The sequence below is a fragment of the Syngnathus typhle genome, linkage group LG9 (genome assembly GCF_033458585.1).
Source record: "Syngnathus typhle isolate RoL2023-S1 ecotype Sweden linkage group LG9, RoL_Styp_1.0, whole genome shotgun sequence".
Taxonomy (NCBI): Eukaryota; Metazoa; Chordata; class Actinopteri; order Syngnathiformes; family Syngnathidae; genus Syngnathus; species Syngnathus typhle.
The window spans coordinates 9,187,187-9,200,901 of NC_083746.1; the positions used below are offsets into that span (position 1 = coordinate 9,187,187).

At 39.5% G+C, this 13,715-nt stretch overlaps 1 protein-coding gene across 1 annotated transcript in view; it reads left to right on the forward strand.

The window, feature by feature from the left end:
• The window catches only part of LOC133160117 (receptor tyrosine-protein kinase erbB-4-like), a 103,885-nt gene that overhangs the window by 70,468 nt on the left and 19,702 nt on the right, over nt 1-13,715 (forward strand). Inside the window, exons 6-17 of the mRNA XM_061287702.1 lie at nt 629-747; nt 902-1,043; nt 1,346-1,459; nt 1,652-1,778; nt 1,884-1,957; nt 4,881-4,971; nt 5,727-5,926; nt 7,014-7,146; nt 8,340-8,433; nt 10,526-10,680; nt 11,583-11,627; nt 12,902-13,034. Of these exons, the coding sequence (XP_061143686.1) occupies nt 629-747; nt 902-1,043; nt 1,346-1,459; nt 1,652-1,778; nt 1,884-1,957; nt 4,881-4,971; nt 5,727-5,926; nt 7,014-7,146; nt 8,340-8,433; nt 10,526-10,680; nt 11,583-11,627; nt 12,902-13,034 (1,427 nt within the window). The remainder of the gene's footprint in view (nt 1-628; nt 748-901; nt 1,044-1,345; nt 1,460-1,651; nt 1,779-1,883; nt 1,958-4,880; nt 4,972-5,726; nt 5,927-7,013; nt 7,147-8,339; nt 8,434-10,525; nt 10,681-11,582; nt 11,628-12,901; nt 13,035-13,715) is intronic.

Sequence of the window (13,715 nt, forward strand, 5' to 3'; positions counted from 1 at the left end):
AGTCGCAGAGTCTGTAGGTCGGCTTTGCTCGGCGTTGACCACACAATTAACAATGTGTGAAACAGTTTGTCAATTAATTAATTGTTAGCACCACACCTTTTCCGAGCAAGTCCGGAACGAAAAATTACTCTCAATAAAGACAAGATTACAGAATAATCGGGAATATTTAAATTTGCACAATTGAGTCATTGGGGGAGAAAAGTTTAGAAGCACACTCACTTATAGACTTTTATATTACAAGTCAACAATCCAAAGGTGCACAGACATTCTCAGACCTCTCTTGCTCTTTTTTGTTCAGATCATTTGTTCGTCACCTTTTGAAAATGGAGGTTGTGACGAAAGCTGGTAGCCACAATTTATTGAAATTGAAACTTCCGGGCATGCTTTTAGCGATGGATTGTTTTTCATTATAAAAGAAAACACTAAAATCAGCGTGGTGTCTCTTGTCCTTGTCATTTGGTTGAAAAGCATTCTAAAATAAAGTCAACCATTTTATTTTGAACCACACATCTGAAATGATAGTTCTTTCGACATATTCATTAAAAAATGACTGAGTACATGTTAAACAACCCTCAGAGTGCTGTTTAAAGATTTTCCTGTGTCCTTTATGTAATTTCTATATCCACAGTAACCAAGACGGTGTGTGCTGTGCAGTGCGATGGCCGCTGTTTTGGCCCCTATGTGAGTGACTGCTGCCATCGTGAGTGTGCAGGTGGCTGCTTTGGTCCAAAAGACACTGACTGCTTTGTGAGTACACGCACACACACACACACACATACATGCACACAGCTCTGGATTTTGAAATCTACCACAAGACCATTTACTGTAAATAGTAGTTATTGTATTTTTCTTATCTTCAGTCTTTTCTTACTAACTGTGCAATATTTTGTTTTGTCAATAGGCATGCACTAACTTCAACGACAGTGGGGCGTGCGTGACGCAATGTCCACAGCCATTTCTGTACAACCCCACCACCTTCCAGGTTGAACACAACCCTCGGGCAAAATATACTTACGGAGCCTTCTGTGTCAAGAAATGTCCACGTATGTCTGAACAATGGCCACCTACAGGATTATTTTCTATATTTATAGCCTTTTGTGTTTATATGTTTGTTCAAATAATCAATCAAGAGAATTGCTTCTAAGATGGCTCTGTTCCTATTCAAAATAAAAGACAGCAGTTTATGTGCAGCTTAAAAAAAAAAAATCATGTCTTTTCCACCATTGTGAGTCAGACAGAAGAAAGTGACTTTTCACCCTTTTTTTTTATTTTGATTGCTTTCACAAAAGTACCCTGCATGTATAACAATCTGTAGTTGACATTTACAGTTAAAAAAATTTTTCAGATAACTTTGTGGTGGACCAGAGCTCCTGTGTGCGAGCGTGTCCTAGTAACACCATGGAGGTGGAGGAGAACCGCATCAAGATGTGCATTCCTTGTTCCGACATCTGCCCAAAAGGTGATTTTTTTTTCAAAATGTATTTATTTTAGGTGGGTGTGGTTGTAAAAATCAAGATACTTTTTAAAAGGTTTGTGTGGAATTTTTTACCCCTAAAAATGTGCAATAACACATCCTTAGCTTAATTTAAAAAATAAAAAAAAAACGGCTTGACTAACTTAATGCATTTTGCTGTCTTACTGTATTTTGCAGCTTGCGATGGCATTGGAACTGCAAGTTTACAGATGGCTCAGACAGTGGACTCCAGCAACATTGACAAGTTTGTAAATTGCACAAAAATAAATGGCAATTTGATTTTTCTCATCACTGGAATTAAAGGGTGAGAACATACTCATAATTGATTGTATCAAAAATGAAAAAAAAAATTAAGTTGAAGAATAACAACTTTGTTCCTATTCTTTTGTTGTCTCGTTATCATTTGCAGGGATGTCTATAATGACATTGAAGCTTTGGATCCAGAAAAACTGAATGTGTTCCGCACTGTTAGAGAAATTACCGGTAAGTTTTGTTTAAGCACTGCTCTAAATAAGTAAACATTTGTAATTCACAAAATTATTTCATTGTATTTTTTGGACGGTTCATATACCAGATTTTAGAAGCTCTTTGACTGACATGTTATTTTATTGCTAAAGTTGAATTTTTAATATCTGTGGATTTTAACTGTACTGTAAATAAATAGAAATAAAAAAGTTAACGTACTTTTATAAATAGCACTGCTAAATTATTAATATTGAATATTTTACTGAATATTAACACATTTTATTTACACTGGTGGCGGCTCAGTGGGGCACTGGGTAGCACGTCCGCCTCACAGCTAGAAGGGTGCGGGTTCGATTCCACCTCCGGCCATCCCTGTGCGGAGTTTGCATGTTCTCCCCGGGCCCGTGTGGGTTTTCTCCGGGCACTCCGGTTTCCTCCCACATCCCAAAAACATGCTTGGTAGGGTTAGGGTACCTAGCGCTCCCGCTACCCCCGTGGGGACTAAGCGGTTCAGAAAATGGATGGATGGATGGATATACTCACTGTTTGCTTTGGATGAACGGCAATGACAGAAGATTTCCTTTGTTTTCATTCACGCATATTCTGGCTTCCAGTGAAGTTACAAACATCAAGTTGGAATTTGAACAGAATAACCTCCATTTTTTTAGATATGTACCTCGTTTCTATATGTATTTGCCTGCGATAAATAAATACCCTTGCAGTAGTTTGATCATCAGATTCTTACTTGACCCATTTTCCCTTTCCTCCGCAATTTGTATTTTATGCTAATCCTGCTAACATACAAGCAATGATGGCTTCCTTGGCAGAGGCACCATTTGGTCTTCAGAAATGTGCAAATCCTTTTTTTTTCTCCTTTTTCCGGTGCATATAGAGTGTGTTTTGCTTTAAGTCTTTGGCTAAGTCTTTTTACCGTTCTCCCGCTAGAGACGCTCCACGCCGAGGACAGACATAGCAGCATAAGTTGAATATCTGATGAGTCTTTCAATCTGCTGCTTTTCCCTTGAGGAGGTGCCCAGCCTTCAGTTACACGTCTCCAGTTTTGCCTTCATACACCATGAAGAAAACATGTGGCTTGCATCATGAATCTTCCTTCAGCAACTCATACCTCTCCTTCATCTTGTCATTAATTTACTTGCTGATAGTCGAGGACAAAATACAAATTTAATCATAATAAATGAATCCATTTTAGAAAGGTGTTTCTTATCATGAATTACAATTTTGTTTTGCTTAGTGGGTGTTGAAACCAAACAGGACTTTGTAAGAGAGTCTGTGTCCGCTCAGCTTGTCATCTCCCTGAGCTGTCACGACTACAAGACATTTGACGGAGGCAGCCAACCTGCCTCGGTGACCTCGAGGTCACAAGTGCTTTTCCTTCTGCTTTTAAATGAGCCAATCCGACACATAGCACACGCGTCTTGCTTTCTTCTCCACCCCCGCCCTTTTTTTTTTTTTTAATTGTCTCTTCGACATATTTATTGTTGAGTAGGCAATCGAATCAAAACAACCCGTCTTGTGGTGGCGTTCTCATGATTGGGACCCGTGGTATAATTACCACAACTCGAACCTACCGAAGCGTTGCTTGTGAGCGTTGACCTTTTCTTCCTAAGTGGCGACGTACATGTTGTACTTTGGTTTGGACATGAATGTGCTCTCAGCAGAATCTGTTGAAATACATGATCTTTTCCCTTTGCCTGGTGAGGGGGTGGGGGGGAGTAAGATCCTCCACCGTTTGCTTTTTCAACCTCATGGTTACAAAAGAGGAGGAAGAGTCATTTAATATCCATTTTGACTGAAGCATGTTTCAGATATTTTGACATGTCTTCTTCTTTTGAAGCACAGTCTTCATCTGAGTCTATAACAACTTCTGAAAATGTTACGCAATCTTATTACATGACACTTTTGTTCTAAAATGTTTTTTAATCAAAATGACTTCTTCCTTAATGGCATAATTTTAATAAGAATTCTTTCCTTGTAGCCATCTTGATGGTAATCTCATTTTATTTTGTGTCTCCTCACATTTACCTAACTTTTGTCTTTTCTCAGTTTTTCATCAAACACTCTTAATATGCCTCCGACAGCACTCTGATGCTGCGGCTCTCCAGGGAGAACACTATAAACAAAAGAATGTCCACAAACTGATAAAAATTCCGTTGAAGGTTATTGGCCTCTTGTTGACAGAAAAAAAAGAGGCTCCTTATTTGCCTCATCTCTTTTTTTTTTTACCTCTCAGCAACCTCCCTCCCCTTTCCTGAGTAAACATTATGCATCCTTCAGGGAGGAGAAAAAAAACATGCAGTTTAATTTAATGGAGTCTGATTGCTCATTGATTAGAGAAAGCAGAACACTGCCCATCTCATCCACAATGATTTTATTGCTATCTCCACCACATCTTTGCTATGATGCAAGTGTTTGTCATTAAGGAAACATAACCAAAGTGTTTTAATCTTCAAGAAAGGCTTTTTTTTTTTCTTCATTGCATTTCAGTTCATTCCACCTCCCATCCATTATTCCACCTGATATTACTTTCTTACTCCCCCATCCACTTATTTTGTTTGTCTTCTGATATTGGCTAGAGAATTGTACCTCCTACTGGTCTCTACTGAATATTTCATAGTTTTCAATCCATTATTGAAAATCTTAAATGAGCCACATCCACCCTCTCGGCTCCCTCGTCTTTTTAAATGATTCAACGACTTAGATGCGGATCGCTTAAAGGAAATGCAAAAAAATGTTGATGTATGGGAATTGATGAGACAGACACACAGCTGGCACCCAACTCTAGCCTCGAGCAGCGTGGCTACTATACGTATCCTGGAATGCTGCTATTTCTCGAGGGATGCCAACACACAAACACACACCATATTTTGTGTTCTGTCATTGGCAGTGACTCATTATAACCTGTGTTTGTGTCCTCATTTAGGATTTTTGAGCATCCAGTCTTGGCCCGACAACATAACAGACTTGAGTGTTTTCAGCAACTTGGTAACGATAGGGGGAAGATCGCTTTACAGGTATACAGGTTTATTTATTTTTGTAACATCGCTCTGCAAAAGTTTGGTAAATTCCATGAAAACTGTGTTATGTGCAAAAACAAACTTTCATTTTAAAAAGCAATTTAAACACAGTTGAATTGGTTGTATAAACACACTTAAACATTTTTAAATACTTTGTAAACACATTTTACATGATTTGTATCACACTCTTACAACAGCCTTTGCCGTAACAGCGTGTTACGAAAAGATGAAACGATAAAGTCTGCTTATGTGTTGTACTGTTCTTGGTGTTCCTGAAATGTCAGACAAGTGAATCACTAAAGATCATTCATTTTCCACTCATTTTTCTTCTTCGAATGTGCTCTAAGAATTTTCTCTGACATTTAAAAGAGAACTTAATGGATGTTCTCACACGTGTCCATCAAGAATACCCAAACACACAAAGAATACATTAGCAATAAGGTTTCTGCTCAAAAATTGGTATAACACAAATATCTAGACATAGAAAGGAAATCACTTTTAAAAAAGTAAAATTCATATTCTGACCAAAACGTGGCTCTAAATTTGCACTTCACTTTCCTTCAACATTGTTATTAATGTAGTCAAGGGAAATTTTTTAATCAAATTCAAACAAAAAAAAAAAAAAGAAGTGTGATCTTGAGTAAAGACAAACATCAAAGTCATATTCATTTCCATTCCCTTCCTATGTGATTCTTCTTCAACCTCTTCTTTTTTGTTTCCTTTCTTCCATCCGCCTACTCTTCCCCTCTCAGCGGAATCTCCCTGCTGGTGTTAAAGCAGCATGGCATCATATCACTTCAACTTCAGTCCCTCCATGAGATCAGCGCGGGCAATGTGCACATTGTAGAGAATAGCCAGCTGTGCTACTACAACACAGTCAACTGGACCCGACTGTTCCGTGCGGCCAACCAAAAAGCTTTGACCCACAACAACAGAGACCCACGGGCGTGCTGTAAGTTCAGCTCTAAAGTCACAGAGAACATAATCATGAAGAAAAAAATCAAATAGCAATCAATAGCAAGCATGCTACACAAGTTAAATAGTTAAAGAGAATGTCACGCTGCGAGAGGGTCAATGGTATTTTTCAAAAGGCCACCGTTTGAAAGAGTCATTACCGGATTTTGTATCATAAATCCTTCTGAGACGAAAGCCCCCGTTTGAGTGTTTTGACGCTAACCTGAAAATACCGTGTCAGCTCGAGACCCATCAGCGTCTCTTTACCAGACGCATCAAAGGAAAAAAAAAAATGTTTTGATCCTCTAGTACGTGTTAAAAAATAAATGCAACCTTTTCTTTGAGTATTTCATTGTAAGCGGACCTGACAGACAAAGATGGAGCTTTCATCCTCATTTAGTTCACAATTTTTTGTGTGCAAGTAACCAAAAAAAAAAAGTCATTTATGTTCATAAAGGTGACAAAGAGACACAACAAAGACAAAAGGTAAAACATTTACAGCAATACTGAGATGGTTGCCAACACATTTTGGTTCATCTCATCCCAGGCGCACTCATTGGTGCTTTAATTGGAGCTTTTCATGCTTTTCCAAGCATTCAACAATGTTTTTTTAGTATGCAGGTGCCACTTTAATCTCTTTGGCAGATGTGTATTTTTGGAAGCAGATGCCAATATATTTTACTGGTAACCAATTTAAAATGCCATATTTTGGGGGATGCTGTGTTCTACTGTTGAACGACTTATTTCAAGCTGCCAGACCCTGAAGTTGGAATGTTCTCTCCTGATTTTCTATTCAAACAAACTGACTAAAAGAACATCCTGTTTCTCTCTCGCCCTCTGTCATTGTTGACTCTGTAGTTTTATAAAGGAGCAGCGTAGCTCCACACATTTTCACTCACACTTTTTACATATACATTCAAAAGGATGAAGAATATATTAAACACAAACACAACATTTTCCCCGCCAATATGTCGTATTAAAAATTGGTGGTTTAAATATTTTGTATCCAATCTACACTTATGAAACAATTTCCCATTTGCATTTTTCATGACAATGTGTACAAATTGATTTTGTGTCTTGAGCAGCCAAGGAGCATCAGGTGTGCGATCCGTTATGTTCCGACTCTGGATGTTGGGGTCCCGGTCCAGACCAATGTCTCTCGTGCAGGGACTTCAGCAGGGGACAAAGTTGTGTGGAACAATGCAACCTGTATGAAGGGTAAGTCGTGTTTACAGGAATATCTTCTAGCCTTCCTTATTTATTCTTGACAAAACTGCATTGAGATTAGCGATGAACTATTAATTATTACTTTTATGTAAACGATTTTACACCGATGCTAAATGCTACATTATTATTGTTATAATAATTATAATAATAATTTTTATTTTTTATTTATTTATTTTTTGTATTAATAATCACATGAGATTCAATACAAGAGCTGCATTTAGAATTCTGCCTATATAAAATGTATGAAAATGACTGTAGGCAATTACCAGAACTGATGATACTTTCCATGAAACAGAATTGTGGCATAAGCTGTCAGTCATAATAAAAGTTTCAACAGTAGCTTTTAAGTCCGGCAATATTCTAAAGCCACTCAGGATAGTAATTAATAGTTGATAACTCCGACGGTTCAAAAGAACAATTTAAAGTGTGAAGGTAAGTCACTTTGAAGAGCAGCCCTGAGGAGTGTCATTAGGGGGATCTTTTGACTTTGAACATTTAGCTTGATGTTCTCCACCTCACACCCAACACAGCTCTTCCCTCTGGTGAGTTCGACCAATAACCCCTTAAATGATTCAACATAATAACTGACTGTTAGAAAGAACAATCTAGTGGTAGAAGAGGAAGAGGCGGACCGGAGGTGTGGACAGGGCGGGGGGGCTAGGCGTGTCACTGCGTGTCACAGTCACTGCTTGCGCACGGGGCCACGCCGTGCCTACCTGTCCAAAAAATCGTCAGCACCGCCTGCACCCTCGCAGCACCATAAGCAATCCCTCACCGTGCCGTTGCTTATATTATGAATTACGGCAACGCAGTCTTGGGACACATCTGGGAGAGATGTTTGAATCTTCATTCTTGAACCAATTCAATTTTTAGCAACATTTGTTTGAACTCCCACTGCTAAGGGGGGAGGCCCAACTGAATATTTCTTCTCACGTCTTGCAGGTGTCCCAATGCTGTTGCATATTGCACTGATCTATATCGGTGTGTTGCTCTTTATCTGAGACCCTCCGTGCACCGAACGGATGCATCAGAGGTGGAAAAGGGCTAAAAAAAAAAAAAGAAATACAGTGACAACTAAGCAGCAGTGGTGAAAAATGTGGAAATATTATGAATATATATTAATATTATATATTGCGTAACTAGCTGCCGTTTGCATTGTCTTTCCCGCCCGACTTATCACTCAGGGAGATTCGTGAGTTTGCCAACGAGTCAATGTGTGTGGAGTGTGATCCCCAATGTGAGCGCGCTGACGGCAACTCTTTGACCTGCCACGGTTCGGTAAGTACGCTACTCGAGTCAGCAACCTGAATGTTGATGTGGAGATTATCACTCATCTCATATTAGGTGAGAAAATGGGTGATGGAATATTTTGTTAAAATGAAAAAAAATATATGCATAGTTAATTTCCAGTCTTACTTTTTACACTGCATTTTTTTTTTGGGGGGGGGGGGATTATTGCAAAGGCAGGCTTTTTTTCTATTATCTGCCTGACTTTGTCAGAGAGTGGGAAAAAAAAAAATTCCATCTGGCTGTGCTGCACAGCACCCACGCTCAAGTGAAGACCTTTAAAAGCTTATCTTGCTGTTTGATTGACAGGTGTGGAGCGGTCAGGGCACAAGGTTGACAAATTACACTTTTCAGAAGATTGGTCAAGTCATTCTTGTAATCATTAAGGTTGCAAATGTCAGAGTTTTTATGTGAAGCTTTCATAAGTAAATATTTTTTTTCCCAGTTCCCTCAAATTTGCTGTTACGTGCCATTATTGCCTGGGACAAATCAGTGCTCAACCTTTATGTCTCTCGGTAAAATATTTATAAAAATAAAATAAATGGCGTTGGTGTTTCAGTGTTTTTCAATAGATTGGCCTGACTATTTAAAAAAATATATATGATCTGATGTTTATCATTTTTTGCCCATTCGCAATACAAATACCAATAAACTATTGAAATTTTTGTTCTTTTTTTGTTTTCCCTTCTGATTTTTTTTCTCAAGGCAAATAAGCCCTGAAAACGATTTTCTAAGCATTAAGTAGAATAAACGTATATATTTTATTTAAATAAATTGTCACTATGAGAAAAAAAAATGAATAAATCAATAAAATTAATTACTCACCTACCGCTATGTCGTAATTTCTTTTCATCCAGTGAGCTGTCATTTTTATTTTTAATTCAAATTATGATTTTATGTGACATTCTGGCCCCATATGTTTAAAAAAAAAAAAAAAAAAAGCAGTTAGTGCTACAGACATGTCTGCACCTGTGCACACAAGCCCTTTCCTCCCTCCCTTGTCTTCTGTCATGCAGTGTATGATGGGAATGTCTCACATTAACCTGTTGCACCCTTGTAGCAACCGCGTGTGCAGCAGCGGCGACCAAATGGATTACGCCAATCGTGTTATGCTTGCAGAGCCCATAGCAATTACATTAGAGTTTACACAAAGTGATTTGATTGGCCTAATGCCCCGTGTAGTGTGTCCCGGGGATATGACCACATTTGTGAGCATGGCAGGCCGTGTTGTAGACGCCATATGAGATGACTATCACGAGAAAGATCAATAAGGTTGTTTTTCTGAATGACAATCCCCTCTGCTTCAAACTCATTCACCTTCATACTGCTCTTAAATGGAATTATACATGTACAGTAATTTTCTAATCACAGAAATAGCACAAGGCGATCTTGACAGTGATTGGGTTGCACCTAGGCTGAGATCCTATGATTGGACGGTTTGCAGATGAAATACAATGTGGTCATATATGAGTGTGGGTGCATGTGTGCCATTTGGCAATTAGATGTTCTTCAAGCCTGTTGATTGTGTGAAAGAACACTTCTCTCCTTCCTTAACTCCTTCCTCGGATATATTAGTACCATAAATCCTCTTCGAGGCGGATTGTTATGGTCATAGTGAGTGCTTTGAGCAATGGTTATTATGAGCTTGCTCCTCTCACACTGCTTTATGCTTCTCATTTGCTTTTGGCTCTCCACACACACTTGTCCACTCATTTATCTGTTAGAAATACTGGGTTTTGCTGATTATGTTGTGTGTTTCTTTTAATGGTGTCCATTTTACTTTTACAAACAAGATTGGTTAATTGAAGACAATTTTTTGATGGATGGATGGATGGATGGATGGATGGATGGATGGATGGATGGATGGATGGACGGACGGACGGACGGACGGATGGATGGATGTACGGATGGATGGATGGATGGATGGATGGATGGACGGACGGACGGATGGACGGATGGACGGATCGATAATTCCAAGTAAAAATGACATGTTTGGACTTGATTTTTGTAATGGATTTTATAATTGATTGCTTTTATAATTTCACTACAGCCGCATAAAAATATTTTGTGATTATTTCTGCAGGGCCCAGAGAACTGTGAGAAATGCATCCATTTTAAGGATGGTCCTAACTGTGTGGAAAAGTGCCCAGACGGGGTGCAAGGCGCAAACAGTTTCATCTTTAAGTATGCAGAAAGCAACAACGAGTGTCATCCCTGCCATGCTAACTGCACACAAGGGTAAGTAATGAAAGACTTGATGAAGACGCTCCTGTGTATTTTCAAATGCTGAAACTCGAGTATCATCAAAGGACTAAATTTGAAGGATTTTTTGGCGTACAAAAAAAAATTCAAAGGGTGACGAGAGTACATAAGCAACATACCGTGTATTTAGATTCTATTGTTACAATGACTCCATTCTTCTCATTCTCATACTGCATTCTTCTAACATATTTATATCATGACATCTTTCAAGACCAGAGCAATAGAGGCATGATAGAGAAAATGAGATAGAAGAGCGAATGAACAAAATCAGCCGAGTCCTTCACGTTTCTCTCCATCACTCACTATAGCCACTCATCTCTCCCTGTAATATTCAACACTGGTTGGTGAGGCTAGATTTCATATTTTACTCCACGGGGAGCGTGTGTCATTCGAGTGTGTTATTTCTCCTTTCCTGAGTGACAGCCCCCCGGCTCACTGGAGCATAACAATGTAGTCGTAAATGGAAAACACCGGCCTGACACTTTGTCACAGGTACAGCTTCATAAGCAGCTCTACCTCTCAAGAAGACAAGCCGGGGGTATTAGAGGGATCAGACAAAAATGAAGTGACAAAGCAGGACTTCAACCAATGTCCTGTATTGTTGCCCCTTATCCATTTTTTTAATTTATTTTCAATCTCAATCCCTCACACAAGCTAATCTGCTACGTGGAAAAAAGTTTGCCTTAGTACCTCTTTTATTTGCTAAATATTTGTTAAAATGTGGCTGTGTATATTGTAAAACTTTATAATTGTTTACATTCACTGAAATATATAATGGCGCATTGAGATTTGATTTTAATTTGTTTCTTGACCATGCTCATAACACACTCATACACTTTTCAGACACCTTTTAACTTCCCTTCATTATGTTTTTGTAGGTGCACTGGGCCAAGACCCCAAGACTGTATTGGCTGGATGGACAGGTACAATATTAGTATTTTGTTACCGTCCAAACTCTAAACCGCAGCATGCTTGTAGTGCTGTGCAGAGAATACATAGAGACAATCACATCCATCTCCAACAGTTATGCCCATGAATTAGGTGTGTCAGATACAATTTTTTCAATTCTGATCCGATACTGCTCTTCCCAAACTCATACTACTAAATGGCTTTTGAATGAAATACAACAAAAATGATGAACCAGTAGGCCCTGCGCAACATCAGTGACCTCTGACCTTTGTGTGTATGAAAGGAAAAAAAAAATCACGCATATACAATAATCTTGTCGAAAATCTTTATAGAAGTGGGAGTTGTTATAGCTGCCGAGTGGGAGGGTGATTTCACCTTATTTCTACTTTCACTTCCTGTTGCCGATCTATTTTTAGCAGCTTCTTCATTAATGAATAGGCATCCTTTTACTGAGGGCAAATGATGGTGAAGTAGATACATAACTACAAATCCTGGGGAAGCTTTAGAGAACTGATGAAAATCTCAACTTTTCTGCTCACCACTGAGACACATGGCTAACAGGATAAAGAAGGAGCAGCAGCCGAATGTAACTCAGCTGACCTGTTGGGCGGATCAGCTCTTATCAGATCTCTGATAGCAGTTGCTGTGCTACATTCAACGTCGAGCTCATCCAGTAGCTTGGGTGTCACATGTCTTGTAAATCTGCCGCCCAATGGCAGCGTCTCCTTTTGAGCATGATTTGAAGCGGCTTATCACACATTCATTATCACAATAGGCCAATATTTCAGTGAAAGGACATTTGATTAAGATGTCACTCTGTATTCACTCGGTAAAATTGACTACTCTCATCCGTGGTTCTTTATCATTTTATTTAATCAAGGCTGCCTTCTTTGATGGACTTAGTTACATATTTCTGATGTTGATGTTTGTCTGTGGCGGGGGGAAAAAAAGAGATAATGTGATGTAGATTTACAGGAACATTATTGAGTCATGTAAAGGGCATTGCATCCATCCATTGTCTACCATGTATCATTAGAACATATGACTTAACATAACACATGGGAACAGCTTGGACTTGTCAGCGCTCACTGACAGGACACATCGAGACAATCCACCCACTTATATACGTGTCTCTTTTGTTTTTCTCCATATGCAAAACAGACAGTAGATGGTGTCACTAACTGTGATTACGCTCACAACGGTGATGACAAAATCTCCTTCTTCAGCCGTTCCACTCATTTATACCATGTTTCCTCCTTCTCTTGCTATGCCAAATTTTTGTCCTCAGAACCCCTTTGATCGCAGCAGGGGTGATTGGCAGCCTCTTCATGGTGGTTATCTTTGTGCTGAGTGTGGCGGTGTCCGTGCGCCGGACCAACATTAAGAAGAAGCGAGCCCTTCGTCGCTTCCTGGAAACAGAGGTGAGTAAGGTCCTTATGGGAGAACAGACTCAAAAATAAAGTCGGAGTTCGCTGTGGTTGGTCCAGTGCTTCACAAAAGTGGCAGCTCTGGCAAACATTACCTTTACATTTTCTATTCCGACCTCCTATTGTGGTTGTCTACCTACAGAAAAAAAAGGTGCTTCATCCATGGATGAATCTCAAGAGGTGGAGAGTGATAGGGCAGTGGATAATGGCACACATAGTCAAAGGGAAGCAGGTGCTTGAAGAAGGAGTGGGTAGAGCAGGCGGGAAGTTGAGCACTGCTGAACTTGCTGAAAGTTAGGGAGAAAAGTAGCCAAGCATGTTATGATCCGCTGCCATGTGGGAGGAACCTTTACGATTCCGAGCTAATGTAAGCCGCAAAGAGGAGCAAAAATTTGGGCCTGCTGGTTGGACCCTTTTTTACTTGCTGTTTAACCCAGTTGAAAAAATCGCATGCAACGGTTCAGCACCACTAGTTAGAGTGCGGGTGTGGACAGCTCCTCCTGTGTGGCATTTCAGCACCAGTAGTTAGAGTGAGAATGTGGACAGCTCCTCTTATGCGGGAGCACTACCACCGTGCTGGACAGCTCCTTGCAGCCTGTTTGCTCATCCGGGATTGTTTGTGTGCGTCTGTGTGTGGTACCCTCCAGATGTTGATTTATTATTCAGTTTCACTGA